We start from the raw sequence: 17,510 nt of genomic DNA on the forward strand, positions 1-17,510 counted from the left end.
TGTGCTCTCTCTCGCTCTCTCGCTCTCTCTCTCTCACGATGGACGAGGTGTGTCCACTACAAGTGGTCAAATACTCCTTATTGCTGCAGGGTGTTCGAGAGATCAGAGACAACCGCAGAGTTGTGGGAACTTTACTATAAGGTTTTTGATTTCCTAAGGGAACACACAAAATGACAACCAATCAGGTGAGCTTCGATTTGTATTCTTTAATTATAAAAACCTTAACATATCCAAATTAGCTGTCTTTTACATGATTCAAAATAAAGGGACCACAATTTTAAGGAAATCCATCCAACCCTATTCCTGTTTGGCTCTAAATCCATCCATGATCTACTGAATACTCTCAGTACGTGGACCTAGATCGTCCTGTCATCAGCGGGTATGAACTAATCTCTTGACCCGTCCAAGCAGGAGCCGCAGTACGTTCACCATCTAGAGCCACCGTGTGCTCCTTCAGCACCTCCTCTGGTCCAATACTCAGACCCCAAGAACAAAGGTAGGCCTACTATATAGAACTATATTATTGTGTTTGCAAAAGCATATCTTATTTTGAAAATGTATATATTTGCATATACATTTTTGGTATCTTAAGTATTGGTAACTGCACTTCAACCATTTAGTTTGTTCTGCAATTAGCAATAAAAGGATAGTATACATTAAGAAAGATTGATGAAGTATGATGTATAATTATTTGCATAACATCGGTTTTATTTATTAATCTTATTGATTAATAAAAAAAGTGTCAACGGTTTATGAAAAGTAATTTCATGTCTCGTGTCTTACTTTCCATGGTCACTTTGTATATCTGCAGGTGTTAGACACTGGTGTGGCCGCTACTTTATGGCTATAATCTATAGCCTGCTTCTCCTGCTACTGGTGGCCGGTGTCCTCTTTGGTTACTACTGTAAGTACAGCGGAACGTACGTGTATACATCCAACTCATGTAATAATGCAAGGTTTTTTTTGGGGGGGGGGGGGGGGGGGGTCTGTCTCTGTGTCTATCTGTCATTGTGTGTGTGTGTGTGTGTGGGGGGGGGGGGAGATGATGTGGAATAAACCTAATGATAATATCCTATGTGTCACACATACATCACCTTGGCATGAGTCCCACACACAGGAGTCCCATGATGTGTCCTGTGTGCTGTGCAGGGTCGTCTCCCTGCGTAAGGGGCGTGGCGTGTGGCGACGTCGGCTGTGTCTGGAAGTCCCAGTGGTGTGACGGCGTCAGAGACTGTCGGGGGGGCCAGGACGAATCCTCCTGCTGTACGTGTAAATCCATATATATATATATACATAGATATACATGACATGTCCTATTTGTCACTCATACATCACCTTGACATGAGTCATCACACACACACACACACACACACACACACACACACACACACACACACACACACACACACACACACACACACACGTGTAACATGATGTTCAATATGGACTGTGGCATATATTATATACATATATATATATATATATAAAAATTAATTGATGACATGTTTCCTCTACATAACATAGCAGGATAGTCTAGTTGTCAGGGCTTCGACTCCCAGCGGTCAACGGTAATATATATATAGTTGTTATTAGACAACGTTAATTAAACATAAGCAAAATTCAAACGCAAAATATACACAAGATGTGAAGACAATAGTGTTTATTGCATTAATGAGAAACTAGTGTGCTGCTCCGAGAGAGAGAGAGAGAGAGAGAGAGAGAGAGAGGGAGAGAGAGAGAGAGAGAGAGAGAGAGAGAGAGAGAGAGAGAGAGAGAGAGAGAGAGAGAGAGAGAGAGAGAGAGAGAGAAAAAGAAAATTAGCTGCTGGGGCAAAACCATGTAGACGTTGGCCTAATGAGCCCCACAACAAAACAGGGTGCGAGGAGGGTAACGTTTAAGGCCCTATCACTAATTAAAATGTTAATTAAAATATTGGATGTTACCTCCTCTGCCCTCCCACTAAACCTTCGATGGAGGGATACAATGAGAGGGGCCAGGGACTGGGTGCTCATGCTGTGTTCTTCCTGGTGGCTGTGCAGTGAGGCTGTACGGACCCAGCTCCCTCCTGCAGGCCTACTCCTCACAGACCGGCTCCTGGAGGAGCGTGTGCTCCCAGGGCTGGACGGACCACCAGGGGCGGGCCAGCTGTCAGCTGATGGGATACGACCGGTAAGGGCAATGTTAACGCATGACATACTGATAGACTGATGAAGTAGCCACTTGTGGAGGGAATCCATATATATTCTGATCGAATATATAATTATGACAATCAATAATGTAGGCATTCTTATTGAGTATTTTGTACACTTGTAATAACTATGATGAAAAATAACTTTTTTTGGTGCGCAGTGCATTTTTGTTGACATAGGCTACGGTGTTTATTTTGATATGCGCACTAATAGATTAAATCACACACATGTTTTAATGCAGTTATCTTTCGACCCTTTAACTCATATTTTCTTTCATTAAACTTCCATTAGCGATTATATATAACAATGTGTCGCACTGGGCAGGAGCACCTATGTGGCGTCAGGGCAGAAGCAGGGGGGGTCTGCCCGGGGGTTCTTCACCGCCAGACCTGGGTGGAGCCCCGAAGTGGCCTTTCTCCAGCAGCTTGTCCTCAGGTAAGAGCCCCCTGCTGGTCAAAGGTAGGAGCACACCGCCTTAATGCTAGGCCTTAGCCTCACTCACTCACTCACTCACTCACTCACTCACTCACTCACTCACTCACTCACTCACCCACTCACCCACTCACCCACTCACTCACTCACTCACTCACTCACTCACTCACTCACTCACTCACTCATAAACAATGAATTACAATGAATTACAATGAATTACAAGGTATTACTTTTGGTCTTTGTCTCATCTGCAGTGATACATGTCCCGGCAACAGACTGGTGACCTTGCGTTGCATCGGTGAGCAGTCCTCCCCTCCCCCTCTTACCTCTGTCCATCAAAAATAATCGGATTAAGGTATATTTATTGTGATACTGTTTTCACTGTATCCAGCCTTGTCATTTAACGCAAGGAAACAAATAGCATGTGGTAAGGTTATATAACCCTTTATTAATCTCACGTGTTTGGGTGAGAATCATTTTATGATAGAATATCATTCTAAATAATAACAGAAATATGAAATCAATCAGATCACATAAAATATCAAATTAAAGGAGGAGGAGAAATTCAACCTCTAATCCCGACACAAGAGTCTTAGTTAACGTCCAGACGGACACGGGTCGCCACTGCGGAGCCCACACACTCTGAAGGAGCCCATCTTGCCCTCAGACTGTGGCAGGGGGACGGGGGGCTCTGGCCGTCTGGACCAGCAGCCGCAGGGGGTCCGGGGGGACTGGCCCTGGGTGGTCAGTCTGCGGTTGCGGGGCGTGCACCGCTGTGGGGGAGCCATCATCACCCCCCACTGGGTGGTCACGGCAGCACACTGTGTGGTGAGGTGAGTGGGCGTCTGTGTGTAGGCCTTCCGTGGCCGGGGTCTGTTTGTGTTGTGTGCACTAGAATGAATCAAGCCATGATTTATATCGATTTTCCTTAAGATCTGCTCAGGGTTTTCGTCTGTTTGACTGACGATGGTACACCTCAAAATAAAAACCTGGAGATTTTCCTTTTGGAAAAAAAACATACATATACATGTATATTTGTATATTTTCATCATGGATTATCATCAACAAATGAGCTAATGGCTAGTATTAACAGTTTCCAGAAGATTCCCTCATGGATATGTTATATGAGGGTAGGACATGACAGAGGCACATGTGTGTTCAAGTCTTTAAATATGATTGGCTTTCATCATCAACCGCCTTGAGCCCCAGCTCCTGTCACTTCTGCTCCTGCAGTGACCTCCACCCTGAGGACTGGACTGTGTATGCTGGGGTACAGAAGTCCAGGGACAACCTGTTCAGCCCCCCCCACTCTGTGAGCAGCATCGTGGCTCACGAGGGCTTCAGCAGACGGACCATGCAGAACGACATAGCCCTGGTCCAGCTGTCCGGGCCCCTGAACATCACGGGTGGGGGTCCCATGATTAATTCATTATTAATATTTTTTTATTATTGTCATGGTTATTTCCATAACGTTAAGCATGTAATACACTAGTTCACAAGAGGACATACTCAATATATTACAACGTACTGTATATAGAATAAAATAACTCTTTCTAATAACACCTGTGAACAGAGGGTAACCAAGTAGCTACAACGATTTAAAGTCAACTTTATTTTCATTGTCCGTAATCACAGTTACAATCTCAAACGCCTTCACAGGCCCACATTTATACGAACAAACCCAAAGGGAAGTACAGAAGAGGGATGCTTCAATTAAATGCATAAGGTGCCGCAATATAAATCTTAAATAAGGCATCAAATAAGGCATATATTCTGTAGAGGCCCTTTTCATCTATCAACGGTAGAAAGAAGGAAATGTGCCTAAAGCTAAAACCCACAAGAGCCGCTGAAGTCAGGCCTAGTAACAGTAGGGCAGGTGCACCTCAGGTGTGCCTAGTTCCACTAACGAGGTGAAAAAAATCGAATTCCTTAACTTTGTTTCCCTTCCAAGTCTCTAGTGATATCGGAGCTGTGTGTCTCCCCAACACGGGAGTGTACATCGTCCCATCTCAGAACTGCTCTGTGTTGGGGTTCGGTGGAGCGCCAAATGAAGGTCCGATGCTGATGAGATTATGTGACGATAAATTATAATTGTAATATTATCCAGGCACAAATTGTGACCTGATATCCATTCTCTCCACATTAACAAGTAACACGTGTTTGTGTTTTCAGACACTCTGCGCCTGATGGAGGCTGCTGTAGAGCTGGTGGACGGCGAGACCTGTAACAGCTCCCACGTCTACGAAGGCAGGATCACCCAGGATATGATATGTGCTCAACGTATGAAGGGGGAACACGGCATATCCCAGGTAGGACCCAGCACATGCACTGTCAAACAAACGGCAAACTACCAAATAGGTCAAACAAGAACACACTTGCACACACGCAAGCACGCACACACACATGCAGACACGTGCATGCACAGACTGATGCGTGTCCTGAAATGTGTCAACCAAAGGGTTTGAGTGATGCATGTCCACCACTGATGAGACGACATCATGTTTTTATCCGTTTCAAGTGTGTATTCGATGCGATGGGTATCGCACACCTTATGCAGACGTCATACGCCTTCTCTAGCTCAATAGGTTTCTATCACAGCGGTGTAATAGTAGGGGCGACCACAGGTGTATCCTAGGAAAACAACAAATGCAAAAATAGTTTGAACCCGAAAATTGTATTAGGCCTACTACAAATAATAAAGTCTGGAATGTTGATCTGTAATCAAGGTATTGGCCAGAACTAGCAAACATCAGAAAGTGTCTGTAAATGTTTCAAATAAACACTATGTTGACTGACCACTGTAGAAAGAAAACTGTTGCCCTGCAGTTTTGTTTTATATGCATATGTTTGAATTCTAGACTGAGACAAGATGTATGTAATGTTCATCATGTGGTACATTAAACAATGACGCTTGTATATATATTTAGATTTTACAGTCTTCCATTTTTAACGTGACAGGCTTTTAGGCCTTGGTGAACACCAGCTGCAGAGTCCCATTCTTATCAGACCCCAGAGACCAATGGTGCAGAACAATTATTTTCATGACCATTTACCAGAGTACATCAGTATGTACAGCAGCCTTCTGGGTGTTTATGAATTTGGTTTCCAGGGTGACAGTGGAGGCCCTCTGGTGTGTGCGGAGGACGGTGTGTGGAGTTTGGTGGGGGACGCAAGCTGGGGAGGGCAGGACGACCTGTCCAACAAACCCGGTGTCTTCGGCAACGTCAGCCATTTCCTGGGCTGGATCCACCGACAGATGAAGGTGGGAAAGGCTTCTGGTGTGTTCAGTAGTGAGATGAATGGTGTTTACTAATATGTTCTAATGGTGGGAAAGGCTTCTGGTGTGTTCAGTAGTGAGATGAATGGTGTTTACTAACATGTTCTAATGGCTGCTCCCTCTGACTTCCTCTCCTGTAGAAGTCTGACGACGAATCCATTCTGGCGTCTTGATTGGGTAGCGTAATAGTTTTTAGCAATATTTTTGGGCTGATATTCAAGCCCATGAACCTTTGTACAGATGTATTTTTTTACTTGTATTTAAATGCCATTTTGTTGTATTAAGTATTTGAAAAGCAAAATGCATTGTAGTTTGTATGAGTAGTATATTGTAAGGCCCTGGTTAGTCAAAAGCTCAAGGTAAAATGTTATTGTATTCGTAGATTAAAAGTTGTTATTATGAAGCATCCTTATTTTTCCTGTCAGCATAAAGTGAGTGCAGATTGTACCCAGATAATAATGAGGTACCATGAGCTAACACAGGGTGTCACTCCCAAACATAAAGCCACTGAGAAATGAATGCCCTCCATTGTTTGCACACAAATACAATATCTGGATTTGAGCGATCTTCCTGATTCAGTTTACTCATATTTATTTAATTGAAGTGTTCATTTTGGCACAGGAAAGAAACTCACTCTACACTTAAATTGGACCTGCTCAAATGGTTGTGAAGTTTTAAAACATACTTTTGGCACACAATAGGATTTCATAGTGTTCCACAAACTCATTCTCGGGTCACATGATCAAATGCACAAAGCCGGTTAAGCTGCCCATGTGATGTATTGCACCATCTTAGCTGTGGTATTACAGTTAAGACCTGTTTTTTAAGGGAGGTAATGTAAACTTAGTGTGCGGAATTCATTGTTTATAAAAGCAAAACTGGTCTGAAACATGGTGGCGAAAAGACATAGCTATACCTGGTCACTGTCCTTAACAGTGAGCCGGTGGCTTTGAACATTTCAGTGCAACAGGCCTGGCTGCCCAAACCGGACGCTTTTTGTTTATCGGCTTTCAACACATTCTTTGGCATGTAATTGTGATTTGCATAATTACTATGGTACAAATATGCCGTGGGGAATTTAAGGACCATAGTCACCTCCAAAAACCAATCAAAATAGTTCATTATGAAATTCTACACAGTGTTAGTACAATTAAAGTGAAAATGTAAATTAAAAAAAAGAAGAATTCCTCTGAATTACAGAGACTCCACACCCATGTTATCAGCATTAAATGCAAAGTGCAATTAAGTTAAGTCTCAAGTCATTGATCAATTCCTCCACACAAGAGGAGCACTTGGACTTAAATGTATTACAAGCAGTGTGTAGACATCATCGATTTTTCATCCCAATGCCTGTAACAAGCATCTCACCGGAAGATGTTTACAATAGAAAACGTATATAAATACAAGGCACTAAATAGACTCCTTCATGTCAAAAATTATTCTTAGCCCTTACACATATACAATATTATTCTTCATGGTACAATCTCCCTGGAAGGAGACTCAGAGAATTCATTGGAAAACTCGCCTTACAAATGAACGGCCACTCGACTTGATTAGCAGTGATTTCACAAGTCGTCCAAAGTGACGCGTTTGGCTTGACCCTGAAAGGGTCCCGAAAAAGAGAACTAGAAACCAGGTCTGCCAACAGCGTACCAGCTACAGTCTGGCCGATTGTCATGGTCCAACGAGAGGGTGGGAGGGGCGGGGGTCTCAGACCACGCCCGCCACCCTGCCGCCCTGCCGCCCTGCCGTCTGGGCTCCGCCAACTGGGCCCCCGCCACCGCCACCGCCGCCGCCACCGCCTCCTGCTGCTGCTGGCCCTGCTTGGCGGCGGCAGTGGTGATGGTGGGGGTGGCGGCGGGGGGGCCGCTGCCGGTGGAGGTCCCGGTGGTGGCAGACCCTCGCCTCAGTCACTTGATCCTGTGGCGCACCAGCGACGACTGGTCCGTGATGTCCCCCGAGCGGTGGCGCCGGCGGCAGGGCATCACCAGCAGCAGCAGCAGGGTGAGGAGGATGGTGGCGCACAGGGCCATCATGGCGTAGGAGATGACCCACAGCAGGGGCTCGTTCAGGGACCCCCCGGCGCAGTCCGTCCCCACGTCGGACGCCGAGAAGGGCCCGGCGATCTCCGACAGCGCCGCGCCCCCGCTCACTACGGACCAGGCGTCACAACAGGTTGACTGTCTGACGCACACCATGACATGGACGTTCTTTAAAAGTCCTGCGCCTGGTACGCAGAGTATTATAATTACACAGGCAAACCTTGAATATGTAGTTTTACTTAGGTTTACGATGATAATCCTAAACTTGACATACAGATTAATTAATGTCATGTAGAGGAGGGATCAACAGGTAAACCTAATAAATTGCATAGCTAAACATAAGCTGAGGAAATGCAATGTTTTGATGGATAAAAGTGGTGTTAAACAATACAGATGATTATGTTTTAATAATTACTTCAACAAGAAATTTTAAAAAGGAGAATTTTCTGTTTTCTAGTTAAATTGGATATTTAAGTCACGTGAAAATTACCCAAGCATTAAAGCAACCATTCTCCAATTATTTCGGTCTAAAACCATCTCCAAGTTTATGAAATAATTAATAAGCGGGAGACTTAAATAAACAAAGTGAATCTTTAACAAATAACTAATAGCTGAAATTATTTCTCAAACAGTTCCCCATCCTGTTATCCTATTTTCTATCTGCAGCCACAAAGCTGGTTGTGTTTTGGTATTTCAGCACGAGGCATAGCACACTGGGTTATGACATGGTGCAGGAGCATAATGGGACACATTTTAGCATATGAAATGCTAACTTGGTGGCCTCATGTGATGGGACAGAAAAATAAAAAATAAATCCCAATTGGTACTACTTTCCAAAATGAAGACGTTCTTGACTGACAACTTACATTTCACACATAGTAAAAGAAAGCATGTTCTTTTTCTTCAAAGAGGAAGTCATGTGACCTTATTGAGAGACGCTTTACCCCTCCCAGGAATTAAAATGTTTCCAGTCACACGGCAAAGACTTCTTGAGGCTTCAGGCCAGTGTTTGTCTCTGATACAGTTTGCTCATTGTAATAACAATGGTGTTGTTTGTACTTTAATTTGGCCCCCAGGACATCTCCCCGGCCAAGGTGGACATTCACATGGTAGACTAAAAGTAGCTGTTCAGCTGTGGAATTTATTCATGAGCATATTCAAATAATCTTGAACCAACTTTTATTTTTTGATGAAAAGGTTTCTGGATTAAGTTGAGATATTGACGTTTTTACGTAGAGCCAATATTTACGTTTCAAATTAAATGTTTTACGTGACTTCTTGGGACTAGTGCAAATTAAATGCATCTGTTTTAGGTCCTCAGCCACCCAAGGCCACAGAAACAGTGCAACATTTAGCCTTTGAACACAGAGGGGAAAAGGCAATTTTGCTTATTTGTCTCTTGGCTAAAAGGTTTCTTTGAGACAATATGGCAGCTACAACCACAGAGGAGTAGCACTTATGCCCTCTGCCTTGTACAGGGACCCCCCACCCCCTCACCTGCACAGCTGCTCACGGCGAAGCCCACCCTCTTCTGGGCGCGGTCGAACACCACGTAGAAGCCCTCCATGACCGTGGCCCCGATCACTAGGCCGTTGGCCGACGAGGAAACGCCAAAGCGGAAGCAGTCCAGCGTGCTGTCGACGTCTGTGATTGGCTGAATGTACAGCTGGGGGATGGACCAATCGAAACAGTCACTTGCACCGTGGGTTATAGAGTCGGTGCTTGCGTCGCTGTATTTGTGCGTGTGCATGTGTACCTGTGGGAGGATGGTGATGCGGAAGGACTCGCTGGTGTTGCTGGCCCTCAGGTAGATGGAGATCTTTGGGAAGAACCTCCAGGGTGTCTCCCCCTTCATCCAGCAGGCCAGCTTGGTGCCCTCCCAGAAGCCGGAGGAGAAGTCCTGGATCTAGGGGGGAAAAGAGACCGAACACGGGCGGACACAGCACGGAAGTCAGGTCAGTGGACACAAAGGCACCACAACATCAAAATGAATGGAATGAGAATCATTCCAATCTTTATCATTAAGATATGTTCAACTACATTTCCCACTCCATTTCCACAACCACAGCTTCAGAGATTCAATGTATGTAGCATCACATTACAGACAGCGGCAATGTGACGGTGTTACGGCTGTGTACACGTGAGCAGAGAAGCTAACGTACCATAGAGGTCCGCGTGATGGCGTCCACCACCGCGATAAACACATTGGCAGGAAGTCGCAGCAGCGTCGTTCCACTGTCCACGATGGCTTTGTCCATGTTATACTATGATGACAAACGGGGGGTGATTGTGTGTTAAGTAGGTCACTGTTGACAAACAAAGGCTAACATATGCTAGCTAAGGAGTTGTTACCATTATAGATGCATGGGATTTGACACTTTCACTCAAGAGTTTTACAGTTTATTTCCCTGTTTTAGCTTAGATGTTTGGATTAATTAAGTGAGAATAAATTAATTCTACAATGTTTCATGTTGTTCTCAAAACCTCCCGTGAATTTCTAATATACCTTTTACTACACATATTTCATACCAGTGTTGATAAATGCATTCAAAACTTGAACACAGCCTCAGTTATTTTGGTCAGTATTCAAGCAGCAAAGGCCAGGTCACGGGTTTACCTCGCTGCAGTCCAGGTTCAGACCCTGCTCCCCCACCTCCAGCTTCAACACCTCCACCTGGTAGTACCACTCCTCCTTGATGGGCGTGTACCACATGACGCCCCGGTACAGCGTGGGCTCAGCCCCGCCCATGATCTGGGAGTCGGAATAAACAACAGGGCTGGGCTCACTGCGTTGCCGGCTGGGAAAACAGCAGCAATCAGGGAACCCGACAAGCGGTTATCTTTGGCCCGGGCTTTATCCTTGCATGTGTATCCTGGCAGCAGAGTACGGTAGATAATCAGCCAGAAGCTACAAATGCACGCACACACACACACACACACACACACACACACACACACACACACACACACACACACACACACACACACACACACACACACACACACACACACACACACACACACACACACACAGTGTGTCATCTCATCCATCTCTTCCTCTACAGCACATGAGGGCAGCGAGCCGCCTGGCCGGGTGCCACAGCCCTGCTCTCAGCAGTGTGGGACCTCAGCGTCATTAGCCCCACGCTAACGAGAGCGAGCCTCCAGTGGGCCAAACGCATCGGGAGGCGGGCCCTCGGCGAGAGCGGGTCGCGTGCTGTAAACACAGCGTGCCTCTCCGCTCCGCCAGCCGACCGGCTTCCTCCCCCTCCCCCCCCCCCCCCCCGGGGCGCTACTTATGTCTGGCTGTTTAAAAATTAAGCAAAGAAAAACCGCTGATCATTTATGCATAGAGCGCAACAGCCTGTGATCGGAATCGTTTCCTCATCCAACGCCGACGGCGGTGCCGTGGTCTACTCACCAGGCTGCCCCCGGGGGGGTCGGTGGCGCCGCCGGCAGAGACCCCCGCGCCACACATCTGGAGGGAGAAGATGTCCGGGATGCCCGTCTGCCGCACTACGGAGTTGAAGAAGGGCTCCACCGAGGAGTCTGGCTGCAGGGGCCCAAGGAGATAGAGCAGACAGCACATTGCCTTAATTGTTCATTGAAATCAAATGCAAAAATGGATGGAGTCCTCTATTGATACTGTTTCATTTAAGATATTATACAGCTTAAAGGTCCAACATGGCCTAAACTTCTAGCACTGAGGTTGCAGATTGGAACCAACTGTATCCATCAACCCCACCCCTCATCGTAGCCATGGGGATAGCACAACCCCCTTCTTCCTAGAATATGTTGAATTTTTTCGATTGACTTAAACGCAAAAAAAGAGCCGTTTGGCCATTCCGGGCTACTGTAGGAAGATGGTGGTGTAGCACGGTGGCCAATGTGGAAGGTTACCCGCTCCTAATGACAAAATGGACTCATTTTTACAATTCTTATTTTCATGACATTATCCACTTATTAAAACCTACCTATAAAAGTTCGGTTTTATTTCTGCCAAGTGTGTTCCGCTAGCAGCAACTAAATTCTACACTCTGCACTTTTAATAAAGAAATAGTTCAGTTGGAAATTAGGCCAATAAAATGAATCGGAGTGAGTTAAGAACTCGGATGTGGTTTAAGAATTGTTCACTGAACGCCTTCCTTGTTTCAGTGTTGTCCCTCCACAGTTGTTGCCAAGGTTGCTATCGCAACAACCAAACATGACATGGTTGTCCCAACAACCTTTTTTGCTGCCTTGTTTTCAGAACGGCTCCATCAACACTAATCCATTAGCAAAAAGAGATTTGGTTTATTCAAATGACAGCAAGGAAGAAATATCATAAATTAAACGGATAGTGTGCGTGTCTGGAGGGTTGGGGCATAGATAAGTCCAAATGAGTCGCCAACTAAATGAGGGCAGTACGGTCATAGGTTCCTTTCGCCCTGACTGAATCGTTGTGTCTTTGTGAGCCCGCCATAGTTTTAGTAGTTTTTTTTTTTCATGCCACCAGCTGGATTAGTGCATGTGATGCATGCCTAATAGCACCAAGGCAGACCGGGCCAAAGTATCAATTGATGCATTCGAGACACAAAGTGGTCAGTGTGAGGATGTCTTCCGTTTTAGAGTTTTTGATCTCCCCGATCGCTGCCGGAGGGAGAATCCCTCTGAACACAACATTTGAGCCGAGGTTGACTTTCCCAACCCCCCGTTCTCCTCCAACTCCTCCTCAGCATTCCTAGTGACGCGCATACAGTATACGTGATATCCGCTGTGCTGTAGCGTAATGTAGATGTGTTGGATTGTTCTTTGATCATGTTTAGCAGCAAGCTAGAGGCCAAAACTAATCATCAACCCACAAGAACTGGTTTGAAAAAAGAAATGCTTTACTTGAATAAAGTAAACTCATCTAAAACAATGCAACCAGCTAACATAATATAACATAGCCAGCAATCATTTCATTTGCATGTAATTTCAAACGGTGCTTCTAAATCCTACCTACCTACCTACCTACCTACCTACCTACCTACCTACCTACCTACCTACCTACCTTCCTTCCTTCCTTCCTTCCTTCCTTCCTTCCTTCACACACTCTACTTACCCGGGCCAGGAGTGGGTACGCCATGCCCAGAATGCCTTGCCAGTTCACCCCGGGTAGATAGAAGCCCTCGGAGGCGGAGATGGCAGCGATGTTGATGACGATGGTCTGATTGGGTCCCTTGGGGATGGAGACCCGGTCTATGCCTAGCCCGCCCTCCCAGTTGCCCTGGGTGTACCTGACGGCAACAGTCCGGCCAGTGGGCTGGTAGGTTGTGGAGCTGAAAGGTACACAGGCGACATGTTGATTTGATATCCACACGTATTGTTAAAGCAGACTCAACAGACAGTCGAGTATGGTAAACATTAATTAATAAATTTGTATGCGTGTCTGTATATTAACCCAAACAAATAGAGACACAATGAAGCTTTCAATTTGCAGGTACACACACAAACACACCCATTACATTTGTATGATGTGTTTGCATTGCGATTGGGACTCACAGGCTAGTGTTGAAGTAGTGTGTGATAAACGGGTGTGGGGTTGACGCCACTGCAAAGTTACTGCTGCCCGTGTCTACCAGGATGTTGAGCTGAAAAACACAAGGCTTGTTCAGTTTCAGGACTTTGGAGTTTGTGCGCAGAAAGGTTTAGTGGTAAGCCCTTTCTTAATCCTCCTGTGGGAGATGCAATACTTAATAGGAGATTAATATTGCTCAATTTGAATCTAATAGATATTCAGATACAATATGGTTTGGATCAAATACAATAGAAACAATGAGTTCAAAAAAAAGAACCTGCCTTGCAGAATCACTCAAAAGTTATAGGGCAGTCCATCATATTTTAGCCGTGACACGCAGAAGTCATGTGTGCTTGTAAAAACAGTCCTACCAACAGGTCTTTCTCATCCTGGGCAACAAATATGGAAACATTGGCCAGAAATCCTTAATTTCACCAATCTTGTGGCCTGAGCACACATTTGATCAAAACACAATCAAATAATGTGACGCTGCTCGGGACATCCAAAATTCTCTCTGCGTGTAACAAAATGATTCGCTATGTCCCCGGTTTGTTCTACTACTGAGGAAAATGGGGGGAACAGCATCATTTCAAAATGTAAGGGGCGTAGGTCTGTTCGCGGCCGTTCTCGCCACCATTTAAACAGCTATCTTGCATTTGGAAATCCCCAGAATCTGTAGAGAGAGAGAGATCTCAGATTGTCTGGTGTCACGAGACTAGGACATCACCAGCCATCTTTGAATTGCACAGTATTTGTAACCCGAAGTAAAATTACAGTATAATAATGTTATCATCTAATCAGAGACTCTGTAGGATTTATGGAAACCATTCCCTGCAGTCCTATCCTGGCAGCCATCCATGCGATGGTTCACATGAACATCGGTGTGGATAAAGGATATATAATGTTGTCTCCCTGCCATCGACTTGGATGGGAAAGGAAGTTGTAATTAGCTAATAGAACTCTGGCATGTCCACAGTCCTCACAGTGGCCAGCTGGACCAATAAACACTCCTAACCAAACATCCCCCAGTGTTAAACAAGCCGTAAACGGCCAACCGACCTCGGAGCTCAGATAAATCTCCTACGGAGGAGCGTGCTTGTCATTCCAGTTCAGCTTTAAAGTGTATTAGCGGTGATTAGACGTTGTCCCAACGCGGGGGTTTTGTCGTTTATTATTGTGGAAGTTTAACAGGACTAATCAGCTGAATGAGATGCACAGGTTGGATAAAATTCCCTAACTCCTTCCCTATGGTGGCTTTGACACAGTCAATGAACTAGCTGTGGGCTGGGTGTCCGAGAAATGGGACTGCAACGAATCCATTCCACATGCCAAGTTACAATAACCCGACTCATCCTCATTCCTCCGTGGCTGCCAGTGCCAAGATTGGCCGGGCAGGAAGTGTTTCTTAAACCATGAGAAAAATGGAATGGTGAATTGTCTACATTCTATTCAATATTGGTACAATGAACCAAAAGGAATTTTCATCCAACCTGTTAATCATGGTCATGCAGTTTTAATTAAAACCAGTGTGCCACGATGAATGCTGCGTTACATGCTCGTTAAGTTGGCCCTTAGAAGGCCTGGTTGGCCCCTTCAGTCACTGTCAGGCTTATAAGTTCCTGCTCATTGGCCGGGCATCCACCCATTCGTTTGTGTATGTGTGTTGGACTAGTCACTAGACCTGGCCGGAGAACGAGGGGGAGGAAGCACTCACCCCCACCCCCCCCCCCCCCTATTATCAAGCCTGTTTATGGAAGTGGCAGTGGAGTCCTTAACCCCTGTTTCTCTAACCTTTACCAATCAAACCGTTTTTTTTCCCTTGCCGTAGCCAGCCTGATGAGCCTCAGGCAAATCCCTCCACCACCACCACAGCTGCCGCCGCCAACACAAGCCCCCATGTCGCGCAGCTTTCCCTGGCTAATTGGCTGTGGCTGGCTGGTGGCAGCGTGCATCTGCTACCTGTTTGTACCAATTAGCAGATGTGAGGTGCTCCAGCCGATGTCTCTCCGCCTTGCTAACAGATGGGTCAATTAGTGGCTCATTTGAATAGCGTCTCATTTAAAAGCGGGTCCGGTGTAATCACACCGCTTGTTATTTTATCCTGGGTGTAATAAAATTGGAGTTGAGATAAAAGAGGGTATTTTTAAACTACCTAAACAAACTGAGGGGAAATTAATTGGATGATTCCATCGGCTGGGGGATCTCATTTGTTGTTGTTTTTATGCAAAGGTAATATTGCTATTTATATTCTCAGTGTGCACATTAGTTGGCATTTAATAGTCTAGTAATAATTGCCTCATTGTAGAGGAGGGATTTATATCCATCCATCTATCTTTACCTTTATCTATATATATGTCTTTCTAGGAAATCTATATGTCTGCATACTCCATGTGGCCCATAAAAAATAATGCTCTGGCAAATACACACTGATCGTGAACAAGCAGACATAATCTGATAAACAAACAAATAGATAATATGCCGCTTTAATATTCCACATTTCCCTCTGAGGCAAACACAAAGTGAGCCAAGGGCAAGAATAAAGGTTATGCCTTTCTGACCATGCTGTGCTGCTGAAAGAGTATTAAAAAGCTCTGATCTTTCTTACTTGACGCTCAAGAACAATGGCCGATTGACTTCCTTATGTAATTTTCACAAGCTTTAACACAACTCAATGGTATATCTGTCTACTTTAACGTGTTTTATTTTTAGTTTTATGAATGTAATCTGTAATGAATAGTAATTGCAGATTGTACATTTTAGCCCTGCTCATTTTGTGAGACCCGTTCTAAACGCAATTAAACACTAAATATGTTCAAGTAGAAATTCAGGGGGACCAGCTCCTCCTGATCAGAGACCAGTACAGATCTCCCTGGAGCCTCCTAATCCCAGTCAGCTGCCTGCTCCTGAGAGAAGCAGCGGCCCCCCTCAAGGCAGGCATCATGTGAGTGCATGGGAGCAGGGGTGTTAGTCTGGCTGGAGGATCCCCCCCCCGTTCCCCCCGCCCCAAGGCTGTCCTACATAATAGACCTGCTGTAAACCCCCCCTTTATCCTACAGGCCCAGCAGTCCTCCTATCTGGTGTAGTGTCCTCACTTTGCCTGGTTCTTACATTGTGTGTTTATTTTTTATTATTTTGGGGGGAGATTATCGTATCCTACAATAGCGGTCATTCATGCATTCACCCAGCAGCACCCTTAGCTTTCAGGGGTCACGTGTTCATATGGAGATGAGGATCAATGAGAAACAAATTGCATTTTATGATAAGACGGACCAACAGGTCTTATTTATGCATTAAATCCAGGATAAATATAGTTATAATTTATACAAAATAGGTTAAAAAATTCGTTTATAAAACAAACTTGATATGATACACATTTTATGCGTTTCCCTTTTCCATTCATAACAGAATACAGCGACTTTAGACCACAGTGAGCTCATAACAGTGAATGGAGATGAACGAACCTTACCTTTTGAGCAGGGGTGCCTATGGACATCTCTATGTAGTAGCCTCTCCCCGAGTCGCCTTCCAAGTTGTTGATCATATCTAAAAAGTTGACTATACCTGCGGGGTCCGAGGCCAAGGAAAGCAGCTTTCCGCCCACGCCTGGTGTTTGCTGCAGAGGTGTCAGGTCTACATCCCGAGAAAAGTTGAACTTCCCAAGGTATATTTTGAGTGGGACCGCAAAGTGTCCATCACAAATGTCGAAACATAAACGGAAGAAAAATAGGCATAAGAGGGCATGTCTCCTTCGGGCCATTTTTTTTAGTTCGAAAAGTTTTGCTGGAAATAATTAAACTTGTCAGAAAATCTCCAGTTTCCCATTCGAAGTTGTCTCTTCAGGAATAAACTTCTCCATGGCAAGAAACTCATAAATTGAGTGGTTGAGGGGTTTCTCCCCCGTCTAAAGAAACCGCGGCATGCGGCTATTATGAATACATGAGAATATAATGCCTTGACTGCTGGATGTGATCCGACAACTCGCTACAGTTGTTTCGGTTCTCTGCTTTCACTTCACTGACTGGAGGGTGAAC

At 45.1% G+C, this 17,510-nt stretch overlaps 2 protein-coding genes across 2 annotated transcripts; one reads left to right on the plus strand and one right to left on the minus strand.

The window, feature by feature from the left end:
* The first annotated feature begins 95 nt into the window (after positions 1–95).
* On the plus strand, positions 96–7,569 carry LOC130405644 (transmembrane protease serine 2-like). Its single transcript, XM_056610818.1, has 13 exons — positions 96–185; positions 412–496; positions 812–904; positions 1,150–1,263; positions 2,040–2,169; positions 2,514–2,624; positions 2,876–2,919; positions 3,289–3,454; positions 3,855–4,027; positions 4,573–4,674; positions 4,794–4,930; positions 5,731–5,883; positions 6,039–7,569. Exons 1-13 carry the CDS (start codon positions 171–173, stop codon positions 6,069–6,071), a joined length of 1,356 nt encoding a protein of 451 aa, XP_056466793.1. The 5' UTR covers positions 96–170; the 3' UTR covers positions 6,072–7,569.
* On the minus strand, positions 4,127–17,510 carry bace2 (beta-secretase 2). Its single transcript, XM_056611349.1, has 9 exons — positions 16,946–17,510; positions 13,464–13,552; positions 13,024–13,240; positions 11,362–11,493; positions 10,558–10,692; positions 10,103–10,204; positions 9,697–9,846; positions 9,438–9,606; positions 4,127–8,050 (listed from the first exon to the last, which is right to left on the minus strand). The coding sequence occupies exons 1-9, from the start codon at positions 17,234–17,236 to the stop codon at positions 7,809–7,811; spliced, it is 1,527 nt and encodes a 508-aa protein (XP_056467324.1). The 5' UTR covers positions 17,237–17,510; the 3' UTR covers positions 4,127–7,808.

The sequence above is a fragment of the Gadus chalcogrammus genome, chromosome 16, assembly GCF_026213295.1.
Source record: "Gadus chalcogrammus isolate NIFS_2021 chromosome 16, NIFS_Gcha_1.0, whole genome shotgun sequence".
Lineage (NCBI taxonomy): Eukaryota > Metazoa > Chordata > Actinopteri > Gadiformes > Gadidae > Gadus > Gadus chalcogrammus.

Coding starts and splice junctions, on each gene's coding strand:
- LOC130405644 (XM_056610818.1), top strand. Junction 2,920..3,288: donor GGTGACCTTGCGTTGCATCG/GTGAGCAGTCCT, acceptor TCTTGCCCTCAG/ACTGTGGCAGGGGGACGGGG. Junction 4,028..4,572: donor CGGGCCCCTGAACATCACGG/GTGGGGGTCCCA, acceptor TTCCCTTCCAAG/TCTCTAGTGATATCGGAGCT.
- bace2 (XM_056611349.1), bottom strand. CDS start 17,236: ATGGCCCGAAGGAGACATGCCCTCTTATGCCTATTTTTCTTCCGTTTA. Junction 9,847..10,102: donor CCATCACGCGGACCTCTATG/GTACGTTAGCTT, acceptor TTTCCCCCCTAG/ATCCAGGACTTCTCCTCCGG. Junction 8,051..9,437: donor CGCCGTGAGCAGCTGTGCAG/GTGAGGGGGTGG, acceptor CCTGGTCCGTAG/TGAGCGGGGGCGCGGCGCTG.